This window comes from Balaenoptera ricei, chromosome 5 (assembly GCF_028023285.1).
Source record: "Balaenoptera ricei isolate mBalRic1 chromosome 5, mBalRic1.hap2, whole genome shotgun sequence".
NCBI classification, from domain to species: Eukaryota; Metazoa; Chordata; class Mammalia; order Artiodactyla; family Balaenopteridae; genus Balaenoptera; species Balaenoptera ricei.
In genome coordinates this window covers 124,486,981-124,502,274 of record NC_082643.1, presented here as the reverse complement: position 1 = coordinate 124,502,274, position 15,294 = coordinate 124,486,981, and the positions used below count along the sequence as shown (strand labels likewise).

Genomic DNA, 15,294 nt, shown 5'->3' with positions numbered 1-15,294 from the left:
CTACCCTGGTTTACAAGTATGTTGACCCATAACTGTATCTACTTTAAATTGATAGTCATGCAAGTTCAAACACATTCTAAAAGATTTACATTTTTATACTCCCCTCCTCCACTTTTTGTGATTTTGATATCCTGTTTTGCATCTTCATGCTTACCCTTTTACTGTTTGTTGTAGTTATAATCACTTTTACAATTTTTTTATTGTTTTTTAAATCTATGTGCTTGCTTATTTAAGTAATTTTCAATCCTTTCATATATTTGCCTATCCTGTTGTGTTTTTCTTTTTTCTATAGGTTCTTGCTTCTTTTCTATTTAGAGAAGACCTTTCAGTATTTCTTTTAGGGTAGGTTTAGTATTGCTGAATTCTTTTAGTTTTTGCTTGTCTGAGAAATTCTTTTTCTCTCCTAAATGATAATCTTGCTGGGTAGAGTATCCTAGGTTGCAGGTTTTTCCCTTTCAGGTCTTTGAATATATCATGTCACTCCCTTCTGGCCTGCAGAGTTTCTGCAGAGAAATCAGCTGATAGCCTTATGGGGTTCCCTTGTAACTGACTCTTTGTTTTTCTCCTGCTGCCTTTAGAATCCTCGCCTTAACTTTTGCCATTTTAATTATGATATGTCTTTGTGTGTGTTCATGTTGTTTAGGACCCTCTGTGTTTCCTGTACCTGGATATATGTTTCCTTCTTAAGGTTTGGAAAGTTTTCAGCCATAATTTCTTCAAATACATTTTTGATACCCTTTTTTCTCTTCTCTCCTTCTGTGCATAGGTTGGCACACTTTACATATCCCATAGATCTTGTATGTTGCTTTCATTTTTTTTCATTTGTCTTTCTGCTGTTCTGATTGGGTGATTGCCATTATTCTGTCTTCTAGATCACTTATTCCTTCTGTGTCATTTAGTGTGCTATTCATTGCTTCTAGATTGGTTTTTACCTCAGTAATCAAATTGTCTGTTTGATTGGTTCATTTTTATAGTTTATAGTTCCTTGTTACAGTGATCTGAATTTTATTAATAATCTTTTTTATTTTATTAATAAATAATGAATTTTTATTATTTATTTTTATTTTATTAATAATCTTAGTAAATTTTATTTTATTAATAATCTGAATTTTATTAATAATCTTTTTTTTAACTTTATTTGTTTTTGGCTGCATTGGGTCTTTGTTGCTGCGTGCGAGCTTTCTCTATTTGTGGTGAGCGGGGGCTACTCTTCGTTGCAGCGTGTGGGCTTCTCATTGTGGTGGCTTCTCTTGTTGCAGAGCATGGGCTCTAGGCACGTGGGCTTCAGCAGTTGTGTCACACGGGCTCAGTAGTTGTGGCACATGGGCTTAGTTGCTCCACAGCATGTGGGATCTTCCCAGACCAGGGATCAAACCCGTTTCCCTTGCATTAGCAGGCAGATTCTTAACCACTGTGCCACCAGGGAAGTCCCAATAATCTTTCTTAAATCAGCATTTTTATTACCTCATTTTTGGACTCAGGGTCTAATAGACTGGTGAGGTCTGTTTCATTATTTGTTCTTTCAGGAGATTTCTCTTGTTCTTCTAATTGGGAGTAGTTCCTCTGTTTTTTAACTTTCTCTGTCTCCATGAATTTAGGAGAAACCATTATCTACTTTGGTCTTGAAGGGGTGTTTCCCTGTGTAGACCGTGTGAGTCTGTTATTTTTGGTGCAAGGGCTTGTTTTGGTATAGATCAGCCACTTCTTTCTTCAGAGTGTGCTGGCTCTTATCCCATTGATAGGGGTTATAATAGGTGTTGTGGTGTGCAGAACCTGTGCTAGATGAGGGGCAGGGCCTCCTCTTTGCTCCATGGCTGTCACCACCCTGTTGGGGGCAGTGTCTGCTCCCCAGTTGTTGAAGAAGCCCTAATGGTTGAGTGCAGTTAGGTTCAGTTGCCCTTGAGTGCATGCTCTGCCCCAAAGGAGGTGACCGCAGAAGCATATAAGGTCTGTGTAGTCACAGCGAACCTATGCACTTGTAGTTGCCCATGGTTTCGCCCAGAAGCAGCCCGTGGTCTCGTCCCTTTCTCTGTTGTGTTCATCCCAGACCTAGTGCTAGGCTGTGGTGTGGAGTAGGCTGGGGCTGGAGGCTGCAGGAATTGAGGTTGCTGTGCTGCACCTGGGACCCGGGCAGCCGCTGTGGTAGACCTCTACCAGGACCTGTCGGCCCCACGTCCAGCTCCACACTGCAGTGTGAAGTGGGTGGAGCCGGAGCGCTCCCACTGGAAACGTACCACTGCGTACTCCTGTCCAGGGCCTGTCTGCTCAAGACTCAGCATCCAGCCACTCTGCTTTTCTCTGGCACCACCTATGCATGCGCTGACAAAGTCTGCTGCAGCCAGACCCGCCCCTGCCACGCACACACCTACCATAGGCTCCGAGGTTCTCCTCAGACCACACCTCAGACCCTTCAAGTTGTCTCTGTGCAGCTATATCGAGCCCTCTCCCAGGGACTTGGAGATGTGGCAGTTAGCCACTGCACGTAATTGTGGCACCGCCCGGTGCGTGCACTGACAGTGTCTGCCCAGTTTGATCCACCACCCCCATGTGTGCACTGATAGTGGTCTCCGCAGTTTGGCCCTGATCCACCTCAGGCGGCCCAGTCTGTCTCTGCGCAGCTAGATTGAATCTCTGCCCTTATCTCACACCAGGCTGAGGTGTGGAATAAGCGGGACCCAGGCGTTCACCCCTTCGGATTGGGAAGTGTGGCAAGGCGGCACCAGCCAGCGCCAGTCTCTTTTTGCCCTGATTGTTAGCAAGCCAGCACACACACACCCCTCACAAGCAGAGCCTAGGCTTTTCCAGCCCCTCTGTCTGACCCCACAGATTTCCCAGCAGGCACGGGGGCTCCCCGGGCCAAGCGTCTGCCTGTATGGACCGTCTCTCCTTTACAGATGGGAGTGGTAAAATATTTGGTTTGAGAGCTAGATTGGGAACAGAATTAAAGAGCCTCATACACCCAAATAAGAACTATAGGCAACTAGAAGTAACAGACGTTTTTAAGAGAAGTACCATGCTTAGAGGTCAAATGCTTTCATGCTCAGGAGTATAAGTGACGAGAATAATTGCTTTGATACTTTCTGAGACTTCAGTAAATATTGGTGGATAGAGTCATACATTTTTCTCCTCATATATGTTTTTTTTTTCTCATATATGTTTTTAAATTTTAAACTAATATGCATAATTATAGCTGAAAGCAGTATCAATCATTTCTCAGAAATGCTATATGAAAGCACTCTCATGGTATTAAGTAACTTTAAAGTTTTAGTTAAGGCAGGATCTCTGACTCAAACTAAGCTTTATCTTCAACAGATTTTTATTAGGTACCTAAAGTAGTATTGTGCCTAGCCTTCAGTAAGTTTTATATTTGAATTGGAGTACATATATATATGTATATTTGATGGTAATGAGTGGAGAGTAAGTAGGAAGCAAGACTGAATGGTAAAAATAGGGCCTAGTTATGAGGGAGCCTGAGAACCAGGAAGAGGAGTTTAGATTTGACATGGAAACAATTCAGATTTTGTTTACTGAAAGATTTTGATTGAGGTGACAGCGATGAAGATGATATATGGACAACTATACTCTTTATTTATCACTATACTATGTTATTTACGCTTCTACCATAGGGTAAATTGCTAGATCCAGAAATTGGAGATAGGGTGAAAGGCATGCAGAGAGGCTATTTACCCAAAATTATGCAGATAATGTAGTAGCAAAACCAATCTAGCCAATCTAATTTTAGAGTCTGTAATCTTAAAAAAAATTAGCCAAAACCTAAATAAACTCATTTCATGTGAGAGTGATAAGTCCTGATTCTCTCCACATTCAATTCCAAGCATCAAGTAAGGATTTCAAAGATGTACAGCTATTTCCCTACACGCCATGAAATTATGAGGGACACCAGATGGTCCTTAACTTATCCTACTCTAACCTACAAAAGAAAAGTTCCCGTAGTCATTATTTTACTATTTTATTATTCAGGTCTTAACTACCCTTAGGCCAAAGGAGGTTGTATTAATATATAATTAATATTTAGTACCCAAGGTCTGGGAAAACTTATTTAGGATTTTGTTCAATTAAATTGGGTTAGACTGAAAGTGGATATTATAACTCTCTGCAGTATGGCAGAGGGATGGTATGCCCAAACATTATTGGCAGATACCATATATATGGTATACAAGTATATACAAGTAACATAAATTGGTTAATTTCTTTTGCTAAGTTTGAAAAATAATCTATACCTTGGTATATAAAAGTTACTTCTAAAGAGATATTGTAAAAGGTTTTACTATCTTTTAAGTGTATCCCTTTAACTGTCTTTTCCTTGCATTTAAAGAAGCAGCAGTATCACCAAAATTTAATTTTTTCTATGCTCAGGTGACATAAGAAGTTGTACAAACAAAACTGGATCAGGAGACCTGGGTTCTAAGATTTGGCCCTGCCATTAGCCAGCTATACAACTCTGGGCAAATCTGTGAGCCCCTGGGACCCTAAGTTGCCCCATTTATGAAATTAAGGAGTTAGATTCGATGATCACAAATGAAATATCCCAATACTATAATTCTCCCTATACACTTATGCACATGTAAGATAAGATACCAGATATAACCTGGTTTAAACCACTTTGGTATTTTGGAAAGAAAAGGGTAAACTTTTAAGATTTTAAAATAGCACACTGTGTCATAAGTGACTTTATCAAATAAAATTTCATTAAGGACTTTGACAGAGACTGAAAGACAGCCAGAGTAACATGATTGCTCCATTCTGAGCAGTTTTTCAGGGCTGGTAGATCAACCAAATAAGAATCTATTTATGTAATTACTCATTTATTAAAACATGGAAATTCATAGAGAACAAACCTAGGTCTAACTAATAATATTAAAAATTGGCTTGCAGTCTGAAAAAAAGAAAAGAAGGAGCTTCCCTGGCAGTTACGGCTAACCTGTCTTACTCCAAACCTAGACAGCGTGATGTTTTCGGGATGGTTTTTTTTTTTTTTTCCTTATAAAACCTTCCAAGACAAATGATTTAACAGGTTTAGTTTGCAGAAATCAGACTTCCAGAGCAATCTGTATTGCAGCAATTGAAAAGGAAAGAATTGAATTGAGCTTTATTTTTAAAACAGGGCAATAGTCAAAACTATGTATACTAAATTTGCCTAAACTCCACTGTAAATGACTAAAAACTTTTATGATTCTCAGTTAATCATGATTGCATTCAGTGCCTCTCTAGTTTTGCTCATCTTAGTTTCAAAGAAATAATTGCTAGTGTTTTCTGGAATGTTTGTTAGTATTTTCCAGGGTAGTCAGGAAACAAAGGGAGACCCAAGACTTAATGACTAAACAAAAACTCCAAGAGACGTATCCACAGTGGCATTGTTTTAGCCATTCTTCGTCCTGTAACATTGGCTTATAAAGATGTGAGTGGAGAGTTTTCCATCCTCCACCTCAAGTTTCCTTTGGAGGTCAGTTGCCTTTAGGGTCAATTGAAGGTCATACCCTTAAGCTGGGGGGACTTTTGAGTAATTAACCCTAGATAGGTTCCTAAATGGTTTATTTGATGTCTCTTGGAACCAACAGCCATATCTGAAGAGGATTAAAAACCCAACTAAAGTGTAGCACCGGCTCTGCTATGGCTTTCAGCCTACTAAAAATTCATAACCAAACATTTGCTAACGACCATTCTCCAAGTCATTTGTTCTTCTATTATAGTACACCTTTGTGATCCTAATTGATGAGGTTTTCAGGCTAAACAAAATTATTTTAATTCCATCGTTTCGCTATTTAATAGAAATAAAATCAGATAAATAATGATGATAATTGTGATGACAAAATACTTCTGCAAAAATTTTCTCATTTAATAATGGTATTCGTTATTATCTCCATTTTTCAAAAAAACTTCAGAGAGGTTGCAGTAACTTTTTCAACATTATACAACTGGTAATTGGCAGAGTCAGAATTTAAGTCTAGAGAGGAATCTTTTCACTAAACTAAAGCAGATGAAAACATAAATGGAATTAAAACTTGGATTTGAGGGAGTCAGTAGTTTTATGGCGATGCCTATCATACATTGCATAGGGTACAAAAGACTTTTTGTTTTTTAGGGAGGTCGTTTTTCGCTTTTTTTAAATACATAGTACAGATGCCACTGTCTATTGCTTAGGTTGACAATTCCATTCAGTTCAGTTGCCAACAATGATACTTAAGCAGTACATATTTGGCCTAAAGAAAAAAAAAAGAGGTTAGAACAAGTGTGTGAAGAAGAATTATTATGGAGAAAAGGGACATGATTAAGTAAAGGATATAAAGAGTAATTTTAGAAGTTTTGGCAGCTTCCAATAAAGTTTGTGTATGCAGTTTCTCACCAGGTGCAGAACGTTAGTTTCCTTCCTGGCTGGAAGCTGCCCAGAAAGGATTTATGGCAGCTTTGTTCTCAGAAAGCTTTACCTTTAATCAGATAAAGGGAATCTCAGAAAAGGCTTCTTTTCTGCATCTTGCTGTATCTCAAATGTCTTCAGTTTAAGGTAATCTTTATACCATTCTGGTAGGTTGTGCATCCCTTCATTTGGGACTACACATAGCTAATCCAATGTTTAATAAGAAAAGCTGTTCAGCTACTGATGTCTCTGAACTCAGAGGGCCTGGGACCCAGCATCAGCTGGCTGGTGTCTCTGGGGAGGGGACACAATGAAGCTTATGTTGGAAGTGCTGGGAAACTGCAAAGTGGATTTGGCTGTTGCTTTGGGAAGGAGCTGCTGCTGCCAGAATGAAGCAGCATGCTGAGGCAATACAGGAACCACAGCACATGGGAAGCCCAGAGGAAGCAGACAGGAGGAGCTGCTCCCTTCTTCCTCCTCCAGCCTTGCAGCCTGTTGGTGGAGCCCTAACAGGGAGTCAGTTGGCAAGACCAAAACTGCTCAGCAGAGTCCCAGCTCCAGCATCACTAGGCAGAGCACGGAGGCTGAATTGGAAGCTGAGGGACAATAATAGTGTCAACTTCTTAGAAACCACACATTCTCACACCCCTGCCCCACCCCCAGGCCTGATGAATCAAACTCTGGGGATGCCGCTCAACAATTTGTGTGCTAACAAGCCCTCCAGGTGTTTTAGGTGCACGGTCAAGTTTGAGGACCTCCAAACTAGAACCCTGGGCATCCAGATTCTTCATTTGCTGGTTTTCAGTCTTGCCAGTGATTGGTTCTTTAAGAATGAGAAAGTACTGCTGCTCAGAATCTAATCATGATACCCACCATGCTTCTAGGCAGTTGGGATTAGCAGAAGTTAGAAACAAATTCAAATTATATAAGACTTTGGTTTCTTTGTGAATTAAATAGAAGTGATACTCTTACCTAGGGTTTTGATTTAAGTTATAAACAGAGATCTATCTAACAGAGCAATAAAATATAAAAACTGAGTATTAATGTATAGCTCAATGTTGTAATAAAAAGTATAAAGTGAGACTAAATCATATTTAATTTCTGTAATTATTTTGGTGTTAAGTGGAATTTAAGCATAAATGATAGCTATTAGCTGTAAATAACTAATTAGCATTATTTTCAGACATCTGAGCCATTTTTTCTCCTTTCTTTGCATGAGCAAATGCACACCCAAACTCAAAGCTGAAATACTTAAAACATGTCCTTCCTCCTTTCCTACCCATACAGTCCCTTCCTTTGTCCCTGCCCCATGATTTTGAGGAACAAAAGACCTAACAGTGGCTTGACCTTGTAAACCAGGTGCTAAAGAGCTGAGTTAATGGTAGGGAGCTATTCATTCATTTGCCAAACATTACTGAGTTCCTGTACATAACTATGTTGTAGGCTCTGTTTTAAGCTCTAAGTAAACATTAGTGAACAAAGCAAAGTTTCTACATTTGGAGCTTATATTCAAATAGGTAAGATACAAATAATAAGTGAATGAATAAATAATATATAAAGTGATGGTGAATGTTATTAAGAAAAATACAGTAGTATAAGGAGAAAGAGAATGACTAGCCTTGCTATATTGTGCATTAATTTTCTGTATGCCCTAAACCTAGCACTCAGTAAATTTTTAGTGAATGAATGAACAAACTTATTAAGACATCTCTGTGGTAGCATCTGTCTCATAACAGTGATAATATTGTAGTTAATTAGATTTATCTAAACACAGTGGCTCTGAATTCTGAAGAGTGAGAGTAGCAGCATTAAAGACCAGAACAGTGAAAAGAAAAGATAATGAGATCTCAGGCATCTGACCAAGTTTGAGTTAGGGAAGAATGATAAAGTCAAATAATATAAGAACCAAAAGGAAGAGGCTAGCAAGTCTGTACCCTTGTTCTAGGTTCTTGAGATTAGACAGTTTCTATTTGAAAGAAATTAATAGTCTTTGGGGGGTTCTGTTTACACAAATTCCTAGTTAGGATTTCAGCAGCCACACCCAGGGAAGATCCTGAAGCTAATCATCTGCTTAGGAAAACAGAAGATGTCTGTGGGGTTGGAAAAATAGTGAGAAAAAGGATCAGAAAATGAGTCATTCCTATCTACCCATTCTAGAAACGCTAAAATAAACTTGAGTTTATATCTTCAGGATAGGTTTTATAAGAAACAGTGGTATTAAACTGAAATTGCCTTAACAGAAAATATCTTACACTCTGTTAGTATGAAGAATGCATTAAAAAAATAATACCCTTTGTTGATATCCAAAATGCCTACTATTGGGGCTAGCAGTTCCTAACACCGAGGAAGGAGAGAGGTTCCAGTGATTGGTGGGACCACTGTACATCATTTACACTCGCTTCTATTTTACACTCACACCTACAAACACACACACACACGCACACACACACACACACATATTTATAATTGGCAAACGTATAGGAAAAATTTATCATCACATTCACCATTCTACAATATGCTGGAATTACTCTAAATATGCTTTAAAATCACACATTTTTATAACTTAAAAGGAAAACTGCCCTTTGTAGTATGTAAAAATCAGATCAGATATGCTTCAGAAACTAGATGACCTCACTAACTCAAAGCAGGGAGGGGTCATATATGTGAATGTTGGGTAGGACCCAACAAGCAAAGAGGCACGAGAATGTCTGAGTAGAATATTTCTTTCAGAAGAGAGTGGGAATTTCCTTTTTTAAGATTAGGGAGAAAAGGATCTTGGAATTTTACACTTGAAGCATAGAGATGTTTTGTCTTTTATTGGAAGGGAGAATAAAGATGAAAACAGAAACTGTGGGTTTCTGTTCATATTCAAAACCCAACCTTACCCCTTCCTCAGTAATTTTTCCCCTATGAAACAATATACTGGAAGTGTTAGAGTAATAGTAAATCACTAGCAGAGTAACAGTAAATCACTAGTGGAGTAACAGTAAATCACTAGCAGAGTAGTAGTAAATCACTAGCAGAGTAATAGTAAATCACTAGCAGAGTAATAAATCTCATGCCAATCAAACGATTCTTGATAGGGAACTCACAGGCAAGAGGTAGATACAAAGACGTTTGATACCAAACTAGGTTTTAGTTCAAACTCACAAACCCTGGAGGAATGTAAGACTAAGATACAGATTCTGGTTGGGTTTATATAGAATGTTCCAATGAGATCTGAAGATCAAAAGATATATGAAAAAGCAGCGAATGGTGGTAAAGGATTAGTGTGAAAATAGCAAACCAACTTTTTAAATTTCTTAAAAGATGATTAGAATCAGATCGCCTGGATTTTAACTGTGAGTTTTGCTACACACTGTGTCACTCCAGGTAAGTTATTTAACCTATTTGTCCTCAGTTTCATCACTTCTAAAATGGGAACAATAAGTGGTAAGGATTCACTATATAGCACAGGGAACTGTATTCAATATCTTATAATAACCTATAATGGAGAATAATCTGAAAAAAATATATGTATAACTGAATCACTTTGCTGTACACTTGTACACTTTGCTGTAACACAATATCGTAAATCAACTATACTTCAATAAAAAAAGAAATGGAAAAAAATAAAAATGGGAACAATAATAGTTTCTTGTGGGGTTACTATAAAGTTTAAATGTGTATAATTATTAAAGCATTTAGCATAGTGTCTGGAACATAGTGGACATTCAATATACATTACCTAGTAATATTTATTATTATTATATTGCTAAACCCAGCTAGTGAGAGTATTTTTTAATGTAAAAAAAAAAAGTGAGAAGACCTACTTGTCCCTCCACTAATCTATCATATCTACAATATTAACCAGTTTTTTCAAACTTAGGCCTCTCAACCTACCACTTAGAACTAACTGTAAGCTCAGGCTTTTGGGGAGAAGGAAGCTGTTTTAAAATAAGCTCTTTAAACCTAATTGATGCCAGAAAATATCGCAGACTAATCACCAGCATAAAAATAATCTTTCCGTGCCTAAGGTTTATGAAATAATCAAAATCAAATGTGTGTGAGCTGTTTTCAATCCTTATAGCTAGCATTTTCCCCTGCTAATAAGTTCATATCTCCAAATTTAATCAACAGTTTCCAATTATTTATAATCAGGTCTAGGTAAAGATTTTTAAAAGTTGATTTTGTTTTGGAGAATTATTTGTTTGCCCTATTATAACATTTCTTTTGTTAGAAACAATTGGTGGTGGTGAAGTTTAATATACTAGCAGACAAAAGACCGCATAGTTTTTGTAGAAACATAGCTTCTGGAACAATTTCAAAATGGAACCCCAAAGACAATGCATTAATGTTGAGATATTCTTAGAGATATATTTCTACATTAAAAAAGTAAACCATAATATGCTTTATAAATTAATCTCAAGTCTGAGCCAGACACAGAAGGGTGGAAAGCCTCAATTCTGCACCCACAAAATCAAGTCTGTGGAAACTCTGGGAACCATGCCACTGGGCTCCAACCTAGCATAGTTGGGAAATGACACATTCTTTAAGAAGCTCTTGTGCAGGAAATGAGTGGGTCACAAAGCACACCAGTAAAGGTCCATAAACTTGTTTTATGAATGAAGAGTATGAGGTGTACTGGCTCCAAGCTGCAGTCCCTTTATGAGGATGTCATAATTTCTCATTCTTCAGCTTTTATCATGGTGATGGATTGATACAACAGAATCCGAACAGGAAAAAATAATCGTGTCAGCCATAAGAATATTGTCCCATGTCACTTCAGAATTATTTAAAATCAATTTTCCTTATGTATCCCCATTCCTAGATCAGATCTTCCCACCTGCTCCTCCCCACCAAAAAAAGAAATGATATACAAAAAGCCACAAACGTAAACTAATCAATTTTATTCACACTTCCCATGAAAAGCAGTTACATTTTTACATAAAATCATTAACACAGAGAATAAGGGAAATCTTAAGATTAACATATCTGATTAGACACACAATACAGAAAGTAAATGTGAAAATTAAAAGCATACTTTAGTGATTAAATTTATACTGTATTTTCTACTTATTTATAGCAGCATCAGTAAGATTCCTCTATTTTTTAATAAACTAGCAGCAAAATTTTTATAACTACACAAATTCAGTAGATGTTTCCCCCCCACTGTTTCACTCATACAGAATTTATCACATTAACCAAACAAAACCACTTCTAGTTCCTGAAGAAAAAGGTGGGAAAAGGTTTCACAAGTCACCAGTTTCCCCTAAAAAGAAGGGAGGCGTGAGGAAAGAAGCTGAAAAAAATTTGCGTGTAATTACCAAAAAATAAATTCTCAACCACTTTGACCAATTATGAGTAAATTTTGTGGCATCTCTGTGTGTTTGTGTATGTTAGTGAATAAAAGGTATGTTAACTTTATTTTCTGATTTTATACTGCAGTTGAAAAATATGTGGAAGTTTCCAGGAGGCCTGTCAGAGCCTGGAGAAGATATTGGTGTGTATTTTACATATCTTTAATTGACTTGAAAATGTTGAGGAAATTCATATGTTTACTTTCTTGCTCTAGAGCTGAGAATAAGATTTTAACTTTTCTAATTGATTTAGACTAAGTCAGAAAATTTCAGTGAAGTTACTTCAGGGATGATATAAAATTAGCAGCAAAACTTCTAATATTACAACTTATTTCATTGTTATAAATAATACCATTAGGAGCATAACACCTGTTTTTCTGCTTAGGACTGCTTCTGGATTAACTTGCTTGAAAATGAGAAGCTTTGGATGTACATCAGTCAAGTTTAGCATTAAGGGTTATTTTGAATATAACTAAAATTGTTGGAATTAAACTATGATAAAACATTCTTGAGCATTCTATCACACAAGGATGAATAGTAACTTTTAAATGAATTGTGAAATAAGAATTATTTATAAAGTCAATTATAGAACAGTGGTGACATAATTCTTCTGTTTATGAAAATTTTATCTACTGTTTATTTTGGATAGTCAGAAAGCCAAAACATAGTAAAATGTCTCATATGAGAAAGTCTGAAATGAGAGATAACTTCCTAAAACAATCTACTGAGCTCATTATGTCAGGATTTTACAGGAAGGAAAGAATAGAAACTGAGTTTTCCTACCTATTCCTTAAACCATTGGGTCAAGTGCAGTCCCTAGCATAATAAATCAACTCATTTCATATCAGTACTATTTGTCTATGACTTTTCCCTCAATATGTATGTCCCCTAGTCTCTTTAGCCATCATTTATATGAAGGCAATGTCCTAAATTATTTTTAAGTATTTTAAATATATATATACTTGAAATGATTTTTTTTAATGTTCCACAAATTAAAAATGCCCTATACATAGTATAGAATCAACTCCTAATATCCTATAAGTAAATTCACTACATTCAGATATATCCATAGCAAATTTTGTTTTTTAGGTACTTACTGACCTTTTGCTTAGAGTTCGCTAGGCCTTCTGTTGAAATAAAAAGGATTTTGTAGTGGTGCAAGTGTTGAAAGAGAAGGACATTTATTCTAGAACTCCTGATGATCTCACAGTATCCTTATGTGATATGAGATCATGTGAACTAGTTAAGTTTATGTTTTACATCCTTATCCAGTCGATACTGGGCAAACAGCCATCTACAGGAGAAGGTTTGTGTAGCTTCCTCTTCTGAGTCTTGCCTTCTCAAATGAATTGACTTTTCTCATTTGAGTTTTTATGGATAGTCTGAGTTTCAGATATATTTAAATGTAAATGAAGAAACACATTTCCAAGCCAAATGTGTATAATTGTAGGTTTGAGTGTACTCCAGAACACTTCAAATCCATATTATTAGGAATTCACTACTTTTTTTGTGTGTTTGTGGTTGTCACAACAACCCACCTATTCAGAGATCGTATATACACGTCACCATGTGGAATTAAGAAAAAAGCAGCAATTGGCATTCACCACACTATCTAGGAGTAGTATAAATTGAAGCTTTGCCTCAGAACTGATAAAACCCTGAAAGCAGCTAGAAATGATAACTGACAGTAGAGATCTGGAAGACTATGTATAGAGGGCATTTCTATTTTGTAACAGTACAATAATAGATTATTCTTAATGATGAAGCCAAATCATCCAGGAATTATTTAAATTATTTTCTTTAAGCTCTGTTTTTAGGAAAGTATGTAATATACTTTAGGTATACTGCCATCACAAATGTGCAAGCATTCATATTGGCTCTTAAGCAGTAAACAGTAGTTAACTGAGAAGCACATTTGTTTGGAATCCTTCATTCTTTGATACTACTAGGTAAATGAAGCACTATTGTCCGTAGTGCTTAAAAAAAAAAAAAAATTAAGGGGGATTATACAAAATAGAATGCAATCCTTAGGTTTTCATATAATACCCTAAGAGTACAATACATGTACAAGGTTAAAAATGGAGAAGCTGCCTTCCTGAAAAAAAATCTCATTTACCACTGACAGGAAGAGCATCCCTGCATAGCCAAAGGTCTTTAAAGCAGGGGGGGTCTGATCAGAGCTCATCAGTGTACCAGAGTCAGAGGGAAACACCAGGAAAACCCATATTCTACACAGTTTTTCTTTTTATTTTATTTCAATCTAATCCTATTAAATATTAGAAAATAGAAATAACAAATATAAATTCCATTTCATTACTGTCCTTTAAACAAAACACTATGACGTTTTTAAACATATCTTTCAACCAGCAAAAATAAAAACAAAAACCCTCTTGGTTTTTCCTATGTTCTTCAAACCTATAAAACAGTTATTTCAATTTAGCTTACAGTACATTAAAATAATAAAGGTACACGAGAATAAAGCACTTTATCTAGATTAAAAAAATCTTTAAATTCATGGTAAAATCTTTGGAGAAGAGATTTCAATCTTAAGATGGAAGGGGTTCTTCTAGATACAAAAGCGCTTATTTTGCCCATTCAGTTTTTAGTCTAGTCAATATCATGGATTCAAATTAAACAGATCAAACTACCCAGGCAGCAGCAATTTTGAATCAACTGCTGTGGTGACTGCTGAGCAGGGCAGATTTCGCTCACAGCCCCGTCCTGTGCTTCCATAACACACCAGCAGGCCAGACTCAGGAACTAAATGCCAAACTCTTGATTAGCGTTGCTAAAAGCTAAACAAGATCCCCATGGTCATTTTTCAAAGTGTTTAAAGAATAAAAATAAACATTTAAACAATTTTTAAGTCAGATCAGCAAATGACGTGTAAAATTTAAGACTACTGCCACAATCTTTAACAAATGTAATAACAAACATGTATACTACTAAAAATTATCTATCTTATTAAGGCAAGTTGTCCTTTTCTTAACATATAAATTCTTCTTTTATGTTTTCAGTTTAAAAATATAATTTCTAACCATGTTTAACCTAAGGCAAATCTAAATTATAAGCGAAGTCCACATATAATTCAAATATGGCAGACAAATGTCTTATATATTAAACAACACTTTACTCTTCCTGTGCATATTTCTAGAGCTGTTTATCAGAAAAAACACTGAGACATTTTTTTTTCTTTCAAGGACTTGCTCTTCCTTGCCTATTCCTCACTAGTAGGACTACTAAGGAGACAAATATAATTGACAATTTGACAAACAAGAAAATGGAGGCATTAAAGGGTAGTTGAACAAAAATTTGTACCTGTGGCAATTGTGAAGCTTCCCAGCAAATAGGCAAGGAAGGCAGCTTTTTTAGGGGCTTCTCATAAACACTTTGGGAGACAATGACAGAGCATCACAAAATTAGAGAAATCCCATGTAGGAGGTTCGTCTGGATATTTAGAAAAAGCAGCCACAAAAATAAGTTAATGGCAATAAAAATCCTGTCCCAGAAATTTGCATATTATTGAAAAATCAACCTTATAAAATGTGAAGACCCTAGTTGTATTATAAAATTCTGTAA

The 15,294-nt window shown here is 36.4% G+C and overlaps 1 protein-coding gene across 6 annotated transcripts in view; it reads left to right on the top strand.

Annotated features, from left to right (window-relative positions):
* The window catches only part of NUDT6 (nudix hydrolase 6), a 42,832-nt gene that overhangs the window by 17,952 nt on the left and 9,586 nt on the right, over positions 1 to 15,294 (top strand). For all 6 annotated transcript variants that reach the window (XM_059923543.1, XM_059923545.1, XM_059923544.1 and 3 more), the window contains one exon: positions 11,804 to 11,858. In XM_059923543.1, the coding sequence (XP_059779526.1) occupies positions 11,804 to 11,858 (55 nt within the window). The remainder of the gene's footprint in view (positions 1 to 11,803; positions 11,859 to 15,294) is intronic.